Source organism: Prinia subflava (assembly GCF_021018805.1).
Source record: "Prinia subflava isolate CZ2003 ecotype Zambia chromosome W unlocalized genomic scaffold, Cam_Psub_1.2 scaffold_31_NEW, whole genome shotgun sequence".
In the NCBI taxonomy this organism is placed as follows: Eukaryota; Metazoa; Chordata; class Aves; order Passeriformes; family Cisticolidae; genus Prinia; species Prinia subflava.
Genome location: NW_026960608.1, coordinates 2,496,888 through 2,516,421, shown reverse-complemented (window position 1 = coordinate 2,516,421; position 19,534 = coordinate 2,496,888). Strand labels below are relative to the sequence as shown.

At 45.7% G+C, this 19,534-nt stretch overlaps 1 protein-coding gene across 7 annotated transcripts in view; it reads right to left on the bottom strand.

The window, feature by feature from the left end:
- The window catches only part of LOC134564987 (ceramide transfer protein-like), a 191,684-nt gene that overhangs the window by 97,563 nt on the left and 74,587 nt on the right, over positions 1-19,534 (bottom strand). For all 7 annotated transcript variants that reach the window (XR_010083730.1, XM_063424335.1, XM_063424330.1 and 4 more), the window contains one exon: positions 10,045-10,161. Coding sequence is in view for 6 of the 7 variants with exons in the window: in XM_063424335.1 (XP_063280405.1) it covers positions 10,045-10,161 (117 nt within the window). In the remaining variant the exon portion in view is untranslated. The remainder of the gene's footprint in view (positions 1-10,044; positions 10,162-19,534) is intronic.

The following is a 19,534-nucleotide window of genomic DNA, read 5'->3' as shown; positions in this document are numbered from 1 at the left end:
AGGATATCCTGGGGCTGGGAAGGGGGCAGGGGCTGGATCCCTGCTAGTGAGGGTTGTTGTGCAGGAGGCAGTGCCGAAGCCCCCAGCAGAGGAGCTCGAGCCGCCTGCAGGGGTTGGGGTGGGTGTCCTGGGAGTGCTGGAACTGGAGCAGGCTGGGGTAAAGGCTGTAGGTAGGGTGGTGTCAAATTATCTAAAGGATCCCATGTGCTGCCTTGGGCACCACTAAGGTTTTTGGTATTTATTGGAAAGAGCCTGACGTCTGCCCTTTCCCATACCTTAGGGTACTCATACTCCTCCTCATCCTGTGTCTGTTAGCCAGCTACACAAGTGCACAAAGCTCTACGTGTCCATTGCTCAAACGTACCAAACACAGGCCAAATTACATGACTCCTTATCTCCTCCCCTCCCCAGACTTCTACACAGAAATGGATCATTTTTTCCTTAGATTTTCTCCTTCTCATGGGACAATAATCCCAACGCTCCAGTAACCACCCCAATGGGCTTCCCCTCGGGATTTCTGGGGTACTATCCTTCCATTTCTCAGAGGATTTCTCCTCCATTTTCCTTTGAGATTTACTCTTCTGCTGTCACATATCGTCTAGGCTACTGCAGTTTAGCCTGTCACACATGAAGTCCTGACTTTTTCTAACTTTGCAATTCCTGAACTTACCCGGTACCGTATTCTCTGATTCCTTATTTCGGTATCACCAGACTGCTAGCCCCACAAGGGTCCGACAAGGACGGTTTCACCTGGTGATGAGCTCTCTATTTGCCTAAATTTCCTGGACCTACCCTGGTCCTAGACTAAAAGGTTTACCAGCCCTTAAACTCTCAAGGACGTCCCTTCCCTTTTAGCCGCCGTGACCAATGTCTGACCCTTCCCCGGATCGGATTTGATGTAACTTAAGTCACTCGCTTCCCCCGTGACCGACCGTCTCCCTCAGGGGACAATGGAACTGCGATCATGGGGTCCGCACTCACCTCGTGAAAATATCACATCTCATTCACACCATCACCCACCTCAACCACACAATACTTACGGAGCTGTTTCCTGCGTGGATTCTTCATCCACATCGATTTTATGAGTGAAACTATGCTGCAGTTCCGAGGACTCCTTACCCCGAGTCCTCCCTGAGTTTTCTGAGAGCCCCTGAGCCAGCTCTTATCCTGTCCTCTTTTGCTTGTGGCTTTTTCTGATTGGTTCAGTATGTCTAGTCAGTTCCACAAGATCTCCCCATTTCACCGGGCCGCTGAATCAGCGGGGCGCCTCCCGGATGGAAAGAGGGGGACCGTAGACCCCAAAAACTGGATCCTGGACGAGTCCCCAAGTTTGTTTTAAATGCGTGGCCAATCCAATTAATAAAAATGAATTTTATTAAGTATTTACAAAATAAAATTTGGAAACAAAATTTGCAAAAAAAAAAAAAGCCACAAACAAAGTCAGTGTCGAGCCCGGGGTCCGCACTGGGTGAACCTAGCTTCGGCCTCTATCGCACCGGAGCTTCCCTGTTCACAATTTCAGTCCCAGAAGGGTCAGTTTATATACAGTTTTTGGTTGGACAGGGCATTGCTTCATACTTCTTTGTCCTTTTTGACTCTTTTTCCATATTCATGTAATTCTGTCCTCACTTCGGAGGATTGATTGGATTTTTGAGAAGAGATGAATACTTGAATCAATTTTGGGAATCTTGTATTGGGATGCACACCCCGGATGATGAAGTCTAGATCCATATGAAGCGATAATTGTCGGTCCTTGTGGAGTCCATCTCCGGAGTGGGCTTATCTCTTCTCCTAGTCATCCTCCTTTCTGTTGTAAATCATGGTTCTTGCCCAAGTTTTGAGTAAGGTCATTCACAATTTTTAATCCTTTTACTTTATTTCCAAGCCTGGTGACTGCTACTGTATTCCTCCTAAAACGTGACTGAATTTATACCATCGATACATCATATTACATGAACATGGAAGCTTATCCATTTATATTGCATGAACACGAATTACATCATATATTACACAAGTAATTAATATAAGCTTTAAACTACCTTGTAGTATAAGTTTTAAACTATCCTTTGTACAAGTTATAATTTGGGTTTTTTGAGTATGAAGAATTTGTAATCACTTAAAAAGTGGAAGTAGTACTAACATAAGCTGAGACGATCTACAAAGACATTTTTGAAACATGCTGACTGGGTTTTGTAATCACTGAGAGAGGGGCCCTATGAAGACACTTATTGAGACATGCTAGCTTTAGGAGCTTTAGGTTGTGTAATGACTGAGATGCTTGCAAAATGTATGCTGACTAACAGAATAATATGCTTGCTTAAGCAAACTGTACAACCAAAAATAATGCTAGTGGAAAAAGATGTTTTAAAAGAAGAATGGGAGGCTGGAGATATCAGAAGACCATCTCGGACCATCTCCCCAACAGATCTTCAAAAACCACAACTGCTGATTACGAAGAAAAGCAAGTAGAAAATAACTGAAAATGTGGGAAAGCGAAGTGCCTAGAATGGTATGAGAGACTACTGTCCGAGACCTGAATTTGAGTGTTGGTTGGGGCGGACACCCCCCACATACCCAGTGCTGTCATTGCTCACCTTTATATCAAACAAGTTAATAAATTGGCTATATTGCTTGATGCATTGGCAAGTCTAGCTTTTCATTTATAAGAGTAGGAACCCTTTCTCATGAGTGTGCCAGCATTGAGTCGAAGAGGAACATTTTGAGGCTAGATAGCCAAGAGGAGGCTGCTCTGGCAACGATTTTTGGAAGAAGGCAGGCCTTCAGAAGAAGGTAGGAGAATGGCAACATTCGTCTAACAATGGGAGTACGAATGTCTGTAGAGGAGAGAGACATTAACAAGGTTTGTAAGTTGAAATTGGCTGACCGGGGGAAGAAATTTAAGAAGACCTCGGAGAATTAATTTTGTGGGTGTTTAAAAAGCCCAGTGACTGAAAAACCCGGGAATGCCAGAACTCTCCCGTCCACCTTAAGAGATTTTCCTTCGGACATTCCAGCTGACAGATACGGGACAGAGATGGCGTGTGCCTGTGCCTTTAACTGGCCCGGAGAGCAATGCAACATTGTCGGTGACCCCGCTGTCCGGTGTCCGTCGGCACCAGAACCTCCACCTGGGGTCCCCAGTAGCAATGTGCAAGCTAGTGGGGATCCTTCCCGCTCCGTCCTGCCAGTTCCCTAGTGTTTCCCTAAGCCCTCTGACCGAACCAGCCACCTTCCCCCGCTGCTCCCCGGAGCAGAGCTTTCCGCGAGGGCGGTGGGCAGCTCCCTGGGTCGTCTCAGCTCCCCGCCGTCCCCGCCTGCCCCGCCGGGAGCGGAGCAGGGGCAGCCCACAGCCAGCCGCTCAAAAAAGTTGCCGTCCGCGCCTCGAGAAGCCCGACCGGAGCCGCCCAAACCCACACAGCCCCCGTGCTGCCGCTGCGGCTGGACCGCCGCTGCAACCGCCTAGACCTCGCCTGCACTGCCCACAACCCAGAAAAGCCAGAACCTAATGAAGCTGTGTGGAAGCGTGGCAGGGACTCGCTGTACTTTTTCAGCTTATGTGTGCTGACTGTGCTGCTGGCCGCCTGTGGGGGAGGAGGTGGAGGGGATCATTCTACCAGAAGCCCCGCTCCCACTGCCTCCCTGCTTTCAGCGGCCGAGCAGTGCCCCGGGACACCAGACAGAACACTGCGCCCCGCCTATGTGGCAGCGCCAGGTGAAGATGTCTCCAGTCCCTCCGCCCGCTCCCGGCTGCAGCGGGGGCGGCGAGAAACGTCCCCTTCCCCCAGCCGCACCGCCAGGCTGCGTCCCGTCACCGCCTCGGCTCCCGTGCTAAGCGCGGCAGCCGCGCTAGGCCGTTAGTGAGTCCCGGCCGGACGGTGGTGGCGGGGCCGGGCCGGGCCCGGCATCGGCGGAGCGAGTCGCGCGGCAGCGGTGGCTCCGCCCACCTGCTTCATTTCACTCCACCCGCCCCGTGGCAGCGCTGAAGAAGCAAAGCGAAAAGAAAAGAAAAGAAAAGAAAAGAAAAGAAAAGAAAAGAAAAGAAAAGAAAAGAAAAGAAAAGAAAAGAAAAGAAAAGAAAAGAAAAGAAAAGAAAAGAAAAGAAAAGAAAAGAAAAGAAAAGAAAAGAGAAAAGAGAAAGTGGGAATTGGTAGCCAAACCTATGCATTTGTCAGTTTTGTAAAGACTGAAACTTTCTTAATGAAAGTCTGACTTGTTAGATGTAAGGTCATCTTGCAGTATTTGGCTATGCAAAAAAAAGTAACTTCTTGTCTTGGGTTATGTAACAAAAAAAAGTGTATTCTTGAGATTCTATTTCATCTGTAGAAAGCACTTGGGGAATGGTTTCTTTTTTCTTTATCTCTTGTAACTCCAGGGGGGAGGAGGGTGGGTGCCTTCTGATAATAGACCATCTGTTAAAACCAGGTGGGGCAGTGTTTCTTATCTCTTTCATCTGAGACTAAGTGGACTGAGCCACACCCAGACTTTTCTGAGAAGTTTAGAAAGCAGGGGTGTTAGAAATGAGACGCTTGACACGGCCAATATATCAAGCAGCAATTCAATTAATTAGCATGGTAAAGTGTGAGCAAAGACAGCGCACTGGGTACAGTGGAAGGATTTTCCCTTCCAGCTGCACACCGATTGCTGGACTTGCTGGTGTTTTATTTGCTATATTCATACATATTCATAAGCTTTCCTCAGCAGTTTCTATTTCCAATATTTAATGTCATTATTCAATACCTATTGTGGTCTATTTTAAATTTCAATATTCCAGGATGTATTTCCAGGATATGTTTTCCAGGTGGTGGGGTCCAGCGTCCAGATGTGGGGTCCAGCTTCTATTTTCCAGGTCTATCAATCTTTGATAGTCATGTTCAGTTTTCCTTTTTCAGGAACCATAAATCAGCGAGCTGAAGTCTTTCTTTTGTGTCTAGGATGTTTTCCCACCTTCTGTGAAAGGCCTGGGCCCCCCTTCTTACTTCCTTCTTTCATCTAAAAGCCTTTTTACATTCTAAAACTACAGTTAAAAATTCTTTAATACAAAGCAAGCTTCTAAAGTTATAATTAAAAGACTCTTATTACAGAATAGCTTGAGATTTATAATAGGTAATTGCAAGCAAAGTTTGTTCAAAAACGTGCCTCCATGCTTTCCTCGGTTGTTTATTAGAACTCATCTTTATAACTGTCCCATGGCCGTGTTCTACAATTACAATTACACAGATTATTTTTATTTCCCTGACACGAAACACAACTTTGTATTTCACATTTATCGCAAAGAATTATAGTATCATCAGGTTGTGGTCCCTTCTGTTGAGTCAGACTGTAGTTTTAGAACGTAAAAAGGCTTTCTCACAGACTGGTAAAAAAATATCCTGGATACAGAAGAAAGATTTCAGCTCGCTGATTTATGGTTCTTGAGAAAGGGAAACTGAACATCACTATCAAAGACTGATAAACCTGGAAAATAGAAGCTGGACCCCACATCTGGAAGCTGGACCCACCACCTGGCATACATATCCTGGATGTACATCCTCAAATATTGAAATCTGAAATAGATCACAATAGACTATAGAAATTGAATAGGAACCAAACAGCACTGTTGTAATTAGATTTTAGGGGGGTCTCCGGGGAGACTTCCCCGGGAGCCCCCCGGGCTCTTGGCTCGTGGGTGTTCGCGTGCTGGTAGGCAAAGAGACTCACACCAGAGCCTTGCCGCACCGGGGCGGTGCTGCCCGCACCGCGCTACTGCGCTGCTGGGGCCACGCTGCCGGGGCTGCGCAGACCGCGCTGCGGCGGGCTGGGGCCCCAAGGGGCTGGGACCCGGGCCCGCGCTGCGCTGGCTGGCAGTGGTGGCTCGCGGGGTCTCTGCGCGGTGGGGGAGGGGCCGCCCCATGCCGCGACGGCCCGGGATGGCCGCTCCGCCGGAGACGGCACTGAAGCGGTGTTCCGCGGGGTTCTGCGCTGTGCTGGTGGTGTGGTGGTCCATCTTTGTCTCAGGGTCATTGGTGCTCTCGCCCCACGTTGGTGCATCATTTGTTGAGGTTTAGATTTTAGGGAGGTCCCCGGGGAGGGTTCCCCAGGAGCCCCCCGGGCTTTAGGTTCATTGGTATTTGCATGCAGGCAGGCAAAGGAGACTCTAGATGGCTGTTGAGGTGCTGATGAGGTGAGGGTTTATTTGGAGTTCGACCCCGGGAAGGCAGCATGGTCACTGAGAGAGAGGGGGAAGGGAAGGGGAGAGAGGGAAGGGGAGAGAGGGAAGGGAAGAGCAGCGGAGCCTCCGGAGACCTCCAGGGCAAAGAGGACGAGCCCACTTCACCCTGCACTCTTAACAGGGAGTTTCGAAGTAGGCGCGCTAAGATTCTCCAGCCAATGAGGTTACAGATACATGGTACTGCAGGGAGGTTACAGACTTAGGATAAACCATACACTTTACAGGGGTGAGCCAGAGCATACCATTTCCATAAAATGCAATTGCACACACCACCGTCATAGATTTACTATTGTTAGGTATTGAACAGTGACTTTAAAAACTAGAAATAGAAACTGCTGAGAAAAGCTTATGAATATGTATGAATATAGCAAATAAAATACCAGCAAGTCCAGCAATCGGTGTGCAGTCGGAAGGGAAAATCCTTCCACTGTACCCAGTGCGCTGTCTTTGCTCACAGTTTACCATGCTAATTAATCAATTATTAAATTGAATTGCTGCTTGATATACTGGCCGTGTCAAGTGTCTCATTTCCATAAATAAACAATAGTTATTATTTAGATACTGTATCAGTAATGTTTAGATACTGTATTAGCAATAAATCTGGTCATAATAATCCACATAACTCCTGTGTCTTACTTCTTGAGCTTTCTCTCAACTACTTTGTGATAAATTATGAGGAACAGTTGAGGTCACTTAGTTTTTCAGTTTGGAGAAAAGAAGGCTAAGAACTGACCTCATCACAATCTACAAATTCCTAAAGAAGGGCAGTGGAAGAGGAGGTGCTGATCTCCTCTCTCTCTGGTGACCAGTGATAGGACACAAGGAAATGCTATGAAACTGCATCAGGGGAAGTTCAGATTGGACAGTAACAAAAGGTTCTTTGCTGATAAGGTGGGTGGTCACTGGAACAGGCTCCCCAGGGAAGTGGTCACAGCACCTCTCAGAGTCCAGGACATCCCTCTGGCCACCCTGGAGGGTTTGGAGACGGGACAGGCGGGTCTGGGATCTGTACAAGGGGGGCAGCCAGCCTCACACAGAGCCCAGGAGGACACTGCTTCTGATCCCTGTTCATGGGAGTGAATACCCACATTGTATGAAGAATCACAAGCCAAAAGAATTCAAAATAAGCAGTAGTTAGTTTATCACAGAGTGTAAATGTAGAATCTAGGATTTTTAGTATATGGGCTTGAAGAGGCAAGATGTAGGAATTGGGGAGTGGTCCTGTTCTCCTTGTTCTTGTTCTTTCCCCCCATTTTCTGCTGAGTTGTATCACAAGGATTGGTTTAGAGTAGAAATGACATGTTAACATAGGTAGTAAGTATTGGTAAGATTCTGTAAATAAAAAGTATGTTGTGGATGGTGGTTGGATGAGGGAAACGGAACAAAAGGTCCGGGACCCTCTGATCCGCCCCAGTCCGCCACATGTCCTGCTCTGCTGGGGAGGCCTGGCAGAGCTGAGAAAGAACTAAGAGATAATGAAAGAATAAACAACCTTGGAAACATGCACTGGCGGACTCAGCTTGTCTTCTCTGGCTCTGGCGTAGGACCTTTCGGGCAAGAGAATCTCAAAAGCCCTATATACCTCGGGGAACAGCAACCTCGAGGAGAATCTCAGGGAACAGCAACCCTGAGAGAGAGAGAGAGTCCCTATATACCTCGAGGAACAGCAACCCTGAGGAGAATCTCAGGGAACAGCAACCCTGAGAAGCACCCAGCCTTTCAAGAGTTTAAGGACTGTCTGGATGACTCTTAGTCATATGGTTTAGTGTTAGGTAGCCCTGCATGGAGCAGGGAGTTGGACTAAATCCTTATGGGTTCCATCCAACTTGAGATATTCTGTTATTCTACCTGTATAACTGTGCCACAACTTCCCCCCTACCACAGAAGAGCTTATCTATTCTATCAGCTGGGGCAGTAGCTCCGAGTGTTCTCCCCCCTCACATGAATTGATCAGACAACCAAGGCCAGCTTCTCTGACTAGTGAGTTGTCTCTGGCTAGTGAGTTATTTCTCTCCCTGGAGCTAGAGATAGAATTTCCAGTTGTCAATAAACAACTTGCCTTGAGAACAAGATGTGGGGAGGTAAGCTGGAATTCCTGACAGACACTTCACTTTACAAACTATAAAAGCTGCACAAACTTTCACGGAGGCAGAAGTCTCCTACACACCCCCTGGAAATGCATGGGACTTCTCCCCTAAGTTTGGATGCAAATTTTATGCATACTTTCCTGGGAAATGAGGGAAAGGATTCTATGTGTACTCCATCATCAATTCAGTGGTAATTTACACTGCCTTCTAATCTATACTACTTCTTCGCTAGCTGTAATATAGGTACCTTTTATTGTGCACTTTTTTTTTTTTAATCTACTAGTCATTCTTTTGTTTATCTTGTTTAGTAAGTAAGCCTGTTAAAGTCTTATGTCTGTTTTTTCCTTGTGTCAATTCAATAAATAATTCATGTTGTAATATATCTGATTGGTCATTATTAAGAACTTGCGAGCAAGAGTGGTTTTGGGGTGCTGGCCACCTCAGTAAAGCTGCTGCCTACTGCCAGAAACCTGGACAAAGGCAGGCACCATCCAAACTCTCCCTTCTCATTTGTAACAATAACCCAGATGCAAATTCTTCCCTTGTACTCAGCATTGATGAGGCTGCACCTTGAGTATTGTGTCCAGTTCTGGGCCCCTCAGTTTAGGAAGGACGTTAAGATGGTTGAGTGCGTCCAGAGGAGGACAACAAGGTAACAAGGTTAGTGAGGGGCTTGGAGCACAAGCCCTATAAGGAACTACTGAAGGAGCTGGGTTTTTTAGCCTGGAGAAGACTCAGAGGTCACCTTATCGCTCTCTACAACTTCCTGAAAGGTGGTTGTAGTCAGGTGGGAGCTGGCCTCCTTCTTCAAGCAGCAACTAACAGAATGAGAGGACATGGTCTTAAGCTATGCCAAGGGAAATATAGGCTGGATATTAGGAAAATGTTCTTTACAGAAAGGGTAATAAAGTATTGGAATGGTCTACCTAGGGAGGTGGTGGATTCATCATTTCTGGATATGTTTAAGGGAAGACTAGATGTGGCACTTGGTGCAATAGTTTAGTTGAGGTTAGGGTTGGGTTGGACTTGATGATCCTGGAGGTATCTTCCAACCTAATCATTCTGTGATTCTGTGAAATGTTTCATTGTGCTATATATTGTACTTACACTCAACACTTTGGAGCAGTGCCTTTCATCTGAAAACATAACAGACGTTTTGTGTGTTACATATTTTAAAAATATCTGACCTTCAAGCCCTTTAGGCAAAATGAAAGTAAGAGTTCATCGGAAGAGATAAGGCATATATCAGGAAAACAGAATGAAAATGCTGATGAAAAATAGGGCCTTAAAAAACAAGGTGACAAAAGCCAGTTATCAGATACAGTTAAAGCAACCAAGTGAACAGAGATGAGCCTAAAAACCAAATAAAAACCTAGGAGAATGGACTCTATGACTAAGAAGTTTAACATTTGTGGCATCTAGATAACAACCAATTCAATAATCAGTGAGAGAGGATAGCCAAAAAAATTAAAAAGTCCCTCAAACATAATGCAAGCTTTTTCTTTTTCAAGCTATAGTGCACAAGAAAGGTTCAGATGTTAGCTCACAGTTCTCTAAACTCTTGTATATGAAGGATAAGCAAATCAATTCCTTTGGAACATAATTAACATCATGGCTTCGATCTTGCAACTTTTATCTTTCAGAAATACCTTGAGTACTTTAATGACTGTACACTGAAGCTTACAAGTCTCTGCAAGCACCACTAGATCTAAGGAGGGATTGAAAGAGGAAATGAGAAAAAACACGTACCTTGTGTTGTTCTATTGCATGTACCCACTGTTGTCTGTGGTCTGGGTCCTGAGCTCGGAGGTACCAAACACTGTCGTTTACACTGATATCAAACCTGCATTCATCAAAGTCATGAGGCTGAGAAAGAATGTAAAGATAGCTAAAATTATCATAATGATCAACAATATCTCACACTCTAGAAATACAGCAATTAGAAAAACTCATCAATATTGCCTTGAATTCATCCTAGATTTTAAATTTGGTTGTATGTAGCTGTCTCAAATAATGAACATAATACACTTGCATAATAAAAAATGCCAATCTTCTGAAACAGAAAAGCCAGTTTAGTACAGTCTTAACAAAATTGTCACAAAAAAGTTCCACACAAACAGTGACCAAACATTCCAAAGGAATTCTTTAGCAAAATAACTACTGGACACAGCCAGGAAAATATTGTATTTTAAATTCAAAGCAGGAAAGAGAAATTAAGGTTATTGCTATCAATATTAATTTTCCATGGAAGAAACACACATCATAGCAAAAAGCACCAGGATAGAGCCATAAAAGCAGAATATATTAAAATGACAAGGAAGGCAGGAAACTAAAGGAAGCTGTGGCATCCTCTGCCTCAACTACCTTACCTAAGAGGACTGTCAGATAATTGGGAGCAACATGCAATCCCTTCCCATATGACCACTTGAATGCATCTAACTTTCAGTTCATATGCCTCAAATAGTAAAACGACTTTAATAGCATCACAGTGAAGCTAGTAATGAAAGTACAAAGGAACAAAACAAGGATCTATTTTGCCCTGTGATACTGTCAGGTCAAATTTACTCCCTAGCAAACATCCAACACTGAAAAACTTTTTTCCCCCTTAATTGAAAACTATTCTTAACAAAACATAACACAGGTACAGCTGAACACCTTTTTGAATTTGAATACAAAGAAATGTTACACACAGAAACACACAGGGACATAACAGACTAAGAGTAAGGCAAACAATGCGATCTGAAAGGCAATAAATATTGATTCCAGATGCAAAAGACAAGTCTATAGCCGTTAATATCCTTTACTGCTCTGTGAATACATTCATCTTGCAGACAAGTAAAGCACTGTGGATCACTTGTGAAACATTCCACAAAAGAAAACCTAAAAGCAAATCTCATTTGTTGTGTTCTGTGCAACAATTCAGTGTCCATAAGAATTCTTTTCTAAGGATCTGAAAATCAGAAATTACTTATATATAATAGACAGTGTTTCTTGTTTAAATATACTAGAGGAAGAAAATGACAACAGAAGCCAACATGCACAAAAAAAAAAAAAAAAGAGTTAAGAAGAGTTCAACAAAAGTACTTTTTTTCAATAGTTTCACTTATTTGGTCAGGCATCTTAACCTAAGTTGAGTTTAAATAAATTTAAATTTCCCCCCACAAAAAAATCCACCAACCGACAAAGCTAGCGATGAAGTGAATCAGCTGCAGCTACCAATTCCCTTAATACCTGACCATCTCAACTTAATTCAACTTCATTCTACCTACAAAATACCAAGGCCATCAATGGCAGGACAAAGAAGAGACATTATTTGTATTAACATGTTTCCAAACTCAGCAGAATAAAGATAAACAGTGCAGCTGACAAACTCCATATCCCACACAGGAGCTTGCCATTTAATAGCTACCATAGTTATAGCACACAATATAAAACTGCTGTTGTCTCAACTCCCACATTGGGCACCAAAAAGGACTGTGGTAGGTTGACCCTGGTTGGATGCTAGGTGCCAATCAAAGCCACTTTGTGAATCCCACTCCAGAACAGAGTAAAGAAAATATGAGAGGCTTGTGAGTTAAGAGAAGGGAGACATCACTCACCAATTACCATCACAGGCAAAATAGAATCAACTTGGGAAAATTAACCGAATTTATTATCAATCAAATCAGAGTAAGGCCAGGAGAAGTAAATCCAAATCTTAAACACACCTTCCCCAACATCTCCCTCCTTCCCAGGCTTAACTTTATTCCTCGTTCTCTACTGCCCACCCCAGTGGTGCAGGGATAGGGGTTACAGTCAGTTCATCAGCTGCTGGCTCTGCTGCTCCTTCCTCCTCAAGAGGAGGACTCCTCACACACTTCCCCAGCTCTAGTGTGGGATCCCACCCACAGGAGACATTCCTTCATGAACTTCTCCAATGTGAGTCCTTTCCATCACCTGCAGATCTTCACAAACTGCTCCAGTGTGGGTCCCTTCCACAGGGTGTGATAAAAAACATAGAGAATAGAAATTTTCAGTTCCCCTGATGTTTCTGGATAGAGCTTAAAGACTAACTAGCAAAAAAAACCATAAAAGAATGCAAAAGTATGCACACAGGATGATAAACATAGCTGAAACCAGTGGAGAAACAGATCATGAGGAATATAGTGGCTTTTTGGCAAGTTATGTAACAAGAAGATACAATGCATGCCCGAAGAAAAAGATTAAGGAAAGGGCACCTCTAATATTGAAGCATTCAGTGAATATGACCACCAGAGACACCTTTAGATGGCCCTCTAGGACTATAAAAGGACTTCCAGTAGGAGATGGATGCATCCAAATTAGTTCTAGGAAAAGTGATGTTTATGTATTAGCTAGGAAGTATGTTGTAATGAATATGTATGATCATGATGGAATAAATACCCCATTGTAAAGTTTAACCATACAGATCTCATTAAAGGAGAGATCCTTCGGTGTGTCCAGCACTGATAAAGGATGCTTGCTTTCTAATGCTTCAAATTGTGTTAGAAAGTTTTACAAATTATTTTGGTATCAGGTGTAGTCCTTCAGGAACAGACTGCTCCACTATAGGTCTTCAAAGGGGTCACAAGTCCTGCCAGCAAACTTGCTCTAGTATGAGCTCCTCTCTCCATGGGCCCACAGCTCCTACTAGGAGCCTGCTTCAGCATGGGCTTCCTGTGGGGTAAGAGCCTCCTTTAGAAATCCACCTGCTCAGTTGTGGCATCCTCCATGGGCTACAGGTAGACATCTGTTTCGCCATTAACCTGCATGGGCTGCAGAGGGACAGTCTGTCTCACCATGATCTGCATGGGAAACTCTACTCCAGTACCTGAAGCACTTCCTCCCCCTCCTTCTCCAGTGACCTTGGTGTCTGCAGAGTTGTTTCTCTAACATAGTCTCACTCTGCTCTTCGCTAGATACAAAAGCTTCTGTGCAATACCTTTTTCCCCTTCTTAAATACATTATCACAGAGACATTACTACCATCACTGATTGGCTCAGCCATGGTCAATAGCAGGTCCATCTTGGAGCTGGCTGGCACTGACTCCAGCAAACATACTGTAAGCTTCCATCAGCTTTTCACAAAAGTCACCCCTGTAGCCACTCCCCTGCTACCAAAACTTTGAACTGCAAACCCAGTGCATGGAAATAAGGAAGATCCAGGGAAATAAAGGCCAGTCAGTTTCACCTTTGAGCCCAGAAAGATCCTGAAAATTATGCTAAGGCATATGAAAAAAAAGTTGATTGATGACAGCCAGCATGGCCAAGCTTTGTGTGATGATTTTAGATCATAACCAGGAGGAAACACCAGTGGTTTCACAATTGCCAATTTCTGTTTCCCAAAATTAGTGTGGTGGTTTGAGCGTCTACCAGAATGATTTATTCTTTTTCTGCTGAGAGATCGGATTAGGAGAAAAGCAAAGCAGGCTCAAACTTAAAAGGTGTAAAGACAGGTTTATTAACACAACTGCAAGAGAGAAGAAACTAATAAGAATCAGAAATAAACTTTCAAAACATTACCCTCTCCCCCAACAGCTTCTTTTCTTTCTCACAGACACTCTATAAAGACAAAACTCGGAACTCTAGGTCAGTACCACTTATAAAATAGTCTTTCATCAGTCTATTTAGAGAGAGGTCTCTTTTGGTCTGTTACGGTAACTTCCACAAGAGAGAACAGTCCACTTGTGGCTTTTAACTCTCACAAAAACAGCTGCCTGGGGAAACCTCTAGTTGTGAAAACCCTCCCATATCTTGCAGCCTTTCCCATGGCTGCATATGGGCCATAAAGTTCATTGGGGTATAATTTTAAAGATGAATGGTTCCAAATGCAAAGGTTTCTCTTCATCTGTCTCTAAAATCATCTCCAACTCAATTAACAGAGGTCTTCTTTTTCCCTGGGGGCAGAGGGCTTCATATAACTTTATCATACTCTGTTCAAGCTTCTCATAAGATCACAGCTACGTCAATATTTACGTAGTCCATCACAAATATCTTTGCTCAAATCTACAATCTGAATACTCTCATCATCTCCCCAATGCATATTTTTCCACAGTTTAAAGGGATATTCTAGCATATTACAGTCTGTTACCATGGCTCACAAAGGACTTTCAGCCCAAAAACCAAGGCATCTTCTCCATCTCCTAATCTAAGATGTCACTCTTTCACTGACCCTGATATCTTAATGTTGTCTCTTTACATGTCCCACTCTGGCTTTCCTAAAACTCTGAAAAATTTTAGTGCTTTGCAAGTTTCATCTGTGCAGTGAAAGAGTTAAATTCTTTCCCGTGTCTCTCCCTCAGGCTGCAACTCACAGTGTTAGATTTCAAAGCCGAGCTGATGGGGGAGGCTCAGGAAGGGCAGCAAGGATCTCAGTAGCTAGGTAGGCTGATGGATGCCTCCCCCCACCCCTTGGTCTCATTGGGGTGGGCCACACCCAGCCCGGCTCAGAGCTGTTCCCGAGGGCCCTGGGGACATCTCCCTCAGCCCAACCGGCAGAGGGGCAGCCCTTAAGGTTGGCTAGATGTTAGTAGCTGAGGCCTCCCCTTCCCCTGCTCGGAGCTGCCTAAGGCCCAGGGGCCAGACCAGGCCCAGCCCCGCCAGCTGCACAGAGAGAGCCAGGCCAGTTGTTACCTGTTGGCAGGCTGGACGGCAAAGAGGCAAATTCCTGAGATTCTCTGATTTTTAACCTGTGTAGTCCAGGGGTGTTTTTAACTCTCTAATTGATCAATTAAGCTGTCAACATTTTGCTATAACATCCTTGGAAAAAAATCACTTCCTTGCTAAACCAGCACACTTTGGTAGTAGGGGAGGTGGGGGGAGGGGGGGGCTACAGGGGTGGCTTTTGAGAGGAGCTTCCAGAAGCTTCCTTCATGTCTGGCAGAACCAATCCCTGCTACCTCCAAAGATGGACTTGCTGCTGGTCAAGGCTGGGCCAATATAGAAATGGTGGTAACGCCTCTGTGATAACATATTTAGGAAGAAAGAAAAAAAGTTATTGCACAGTTGCAATTGCAGCCAGAGAAGAGCGGGATGAGAATATGTGAGAGGAAAAACTCTGCAGACACCAAGGTCGGTGGAGAAGGAGGGAGAGGAGATGTTCCAGGTGCCAGAGCTGAGATTCCTCTGCAGCCTGAAGACTATGGTCAAGCAGGCAGTCCTCCTGCAGCTTATAGAGGACCACGGGAATGCAAAGATCCACCTGCAGCCTGTGGAGGAGATCCACACTGAAGCAAGTGGAACTCCGGGAGAAGGCTGTGACTCCGTGGGAGGCCCGTGGAGAGAGGAGCCCACATTGAAGCAGCCTGTCCTTGAAGGACAGCACCCTGTGGAAGAGTGACCCACGCTGCAGCAGTTTGGGGAGGAATTGCCCATGGGATGGACTCACATTGCAGCAGTTCATGGAGGTCTGTTGCTGTCTTGAGTTGCAATATGTAACCAAAAATGTGTATTCTATTTTCTATCTGTTGAAACCAGTTGGGGAGGTGTTTTTTCTTTATCCCTTTATAACCCATTCTTCATAACTCCAGGGGGGAGGGGGCAGGTGCCTTCTGCTAATGGGCCAGCTGTTAAAACCAGGTGGAGCAATGTTCCTTATCTCTTCCACAACCAGTCCTCCCTCCAGGGGGATATCTTCTGTTAATGGGCCATTAAGGCTCACCACATGACTGATACAATTACATCATCCCATTGTGAGATGCTCCATCCAGTGGGAGGAGCCAACTGTTCCTACCAGGATAAAAACTGAGAATCAGAAACACCAAGGCAGCCTCTTTTCCTTTGGATTCCAGAGGAAGACCGGACCCATCTCGCCACCACTGGACCCTTTTCTACAGGATCATCTACACTCCAACAGAACCACATCTGTCACTCCAGGAGGACTTATTTGGACTGCTCCCAACACCCTGACTAAAAGGGTGTCAGGTTGTAAGTAAGGGTGCGTGAATTGAGATAAGGACCAGGAGAAAAACACTCCAACGGCAAAACAGGCTCAGCTTAGAGGTACAAAGTGAATTTATTACTAACAAAATCAGAGGATAATGAGAAGTCAAATAAGCCCTTAAAAACACATTTGTCCCCCCAACCCCTCCCTCCTTCCCACTGACAGTGCAGGGACACAGAGCATGGGGGTATAACACGATGGGATCACGGGTAGGGAGACAGAAATCATGATCAGAGATTTATTTTGTCTTAGCTAAAGACTAGCTGTGACATGGGGGATTTGGTCAGTTGGTCACCTGAGATTTTCCTTTGCTGCTCAGGGAGAGGAGTACTTCCCCTGTGAGACTGTGAGGTCGCTCCCACAGGAGACAGTTCTCCGTGGACTTCTCCAGCCTGGGCCCAAATCTCATAGGCAATAGTCCTACTGCACCTGCTGCAACTTGAGTCCCTCCCACGGACACACAGTCCTCCCAAAACTGCTGCAGCCTGGGTCCCTCTTCCACGGGGTGCAGTCCTCCAAGGATAGGTTGCTCCAGCCTGGAAGCAGGGGAACCCCTCTCTCGACCAGGTCTTCCACTGGACCACAGCCTCCTCCAGGCATCCACGTGCTCCATCATGAGCATCTCCCCCACGGGTTGCAGGTGGATTTATGCATCTCCTGTGGACCTTCATGGGCTGCAGGGGGACAACCTGCTTCACCATGGTCTCCACCACGGCCTGCAGAAGAATCTCAGCTCTGACACCTGAAGCACCTCCCCTCCCCCCTCCTTCTTCACTGACCTTGGTGTCTCCATGTTGTTTCCCTCACATGTTCACATCTCCTCCTCTTCTCTAGCTAGACAAAAAACTCTGTCCACTTTGTTTTGATTTTCTTCTTAAGTATGTTATCACAGAGGTGTTACCAACATCTCTAATTAGCCCAGTCTTGGCCAGCAGCATGTCAATCTTCAGAGCCATCAAGGATTGGCTCTGCCAGACATGGTGGAAGCTTCTAGCAGCTTCTCACAGACGCCACGTCTGTGGCCCTCCTGCTACTAAAAAACAGGCTGTGCAAAACCAACATAGTGGATACCTGGCATCTAGCCAGCATCAAGCCACTACAGCTTCACTAAGGGCAAATCATGGAAAAGATTATTCTGGGAAGAACTGAAAAATACCTGAAGGACAATGCAGTCATCAGTCACAGGCAGCATGGCTTTGATGTCTTGGGAAGGCTGACCTGGAACAGAGACTGGACAGAGCCCCCCACCTTGCTCGGAGACCTGCCTCCCCACTCCTGCCGGCATTACAAGGGGGCGGTCCAGCTGTGGCCCAGAAGGTATCAGAGCCCAAGAATCCAAGAATCCTTAGACCCGACAGAGACGCGTGAATACTTGAATAAAGGGGATATTCTGTTTAGCACCCAAGTTAGGTGTTAGGAGGCGTCTTGTAATTTTGTTTAGTGTGAAAGGGCCCTATGATCAGGGGGAATGCTGTCTCCCTCGCCAGTAGTAAGAGAGGATGGTCTCTGAAAAGCAGGGTCAGATTGCTGTGCTGTTGGCCTGAGGCCAGCAGTGGCGTAGGTAGGTAGTTCTCACACTGCAGCTCTGAAGGCCAGGGGTTTGGATCCTGTTCCTTGCTTGCTTGCTCCCTCTCTCTTTCTCTCTGGTTACTTTCTTACTCATAACTGTTGAGATATGGGGTGTATATTTTCTTGTGAACACTGTGATAATAATATAGTCCCCTGGGATTAGTATTGAAAAACTGGGCTGACTTAACTGGAGGGGATTAGCTGTTTTTTAAATCCAAACTTATTAGATACTCAGAAAAAATCTGTCCGACTTATGAACTAGATAACGATGAAATGTGGCCTGAATTCGGGAGTCTTGATAAGAAGTTAATATCAAGTTAAATCTCCTGTATATGCAAAGACTGATATTTTGACGAGCTATAATATGCTAGGCTCTTTATGGTGTTGGCTTGTAGGCAAGGGTCAGAGAAAAAGGAGCATATATTGGTCCTAAAGAAAAACAGTGGAAAAGTTAAAAGGATGAGTTGATATGGGATAGCAAATGTAAAAACAAGGAGGAGGCGGAGTTAGACCTCATCGCTCCTCATTTGAGGGCGGGCCCGAGCCCAGGTCCAGGCGGGGCCCCTCCACCCCTGGTCCCACCCCTGCAGGCGCCGTCATCGCCGTCATCACAGCAAGCGGGAGAGGAGGGCTTTGGCAACCACCGCCACGACCCCCGATTGGGCTGGCCCCCCCTGCTCTCGCCACAGCCCTCGGCCAGGCTGTTGCCACCGCCATCCGAACAAGGGGGGGCAGGGTGGGGCGTGCCCCTGGCAGACTTCCAGCTGGTGAAGGAGGAGGGGGAGGGGACAGCCAGCATGCGCAGCCCACAGCCCCACCCCTAGGGGAGGAGCTGGAGGGCAGAGCCTTCTACAAAGAGGACAAAGAGGGAACCTCCCATGAGGGGGGAGTGGTCCTTCCTCTGCTTTTAGGCCTGTGAGTTTCCATAGCAACCCCGAACGCCAGGGAGCTGCCTCAGATGACGTCATCAATGATCGCAGGTACACAGCCTGAGGCCAGCATCATAGTAAGTCCTGCATGTCCCTTACTATGGTCAGGACTAGGAGAGGTAAATTATGAGAGTGATATGGGAAACATATGCATATGAAAATTCAGAATTTTAGACATAGATAAACTGCTAGAGGTTGCCTGGAAGGTGTTTTGAGACAGGCCCCACTGAAAAAGTTAAATCCCAACCTAGTAAGAAACTAACTCAAGAAAAGTAGTCCAAGAAAACTTCTACAGAGAAGGACCAGTGTGCATAATGCAGGAACTGGGGACATTGGAGGAATGACTGTTCAGTACTGAAAGAAAAATCTTCAGTTCCCCAACTCCCAGTACTAGAAACATCTAGCAGCTCAAGTTACGAGTGCCAGGGACAGAAGGTTTTTTCCCTGGCAGAACCTTTGGTTGTAGCTAAGCTGGGGAAAGAGGACATTGAATTTCTGGTACATACTGGAGCTGCTTATTCTGTGTTAAATGCCTCAGAAGGGAAACTGAGTCACAATACTGTACATGTTGTTGGGGCTATCGGAGTAACCGAAATACGGCCTTTCTTCCAACCTTTAAAATTTAAGCTGGGGAAGCACTGGGTAACCCATCAATTCCTTTCTATGCCTAACTCCCCTACACCATTGCTGGGGAGGGACTTGCTAGAGAAGTTGGAATCAGAAATTAAATTTAAAAAGGGGAAAGGTGTAGAAGTTGTAATTCCTGAATCTAAATTTGTCCAAGTTGGTGCACTTTTTATACA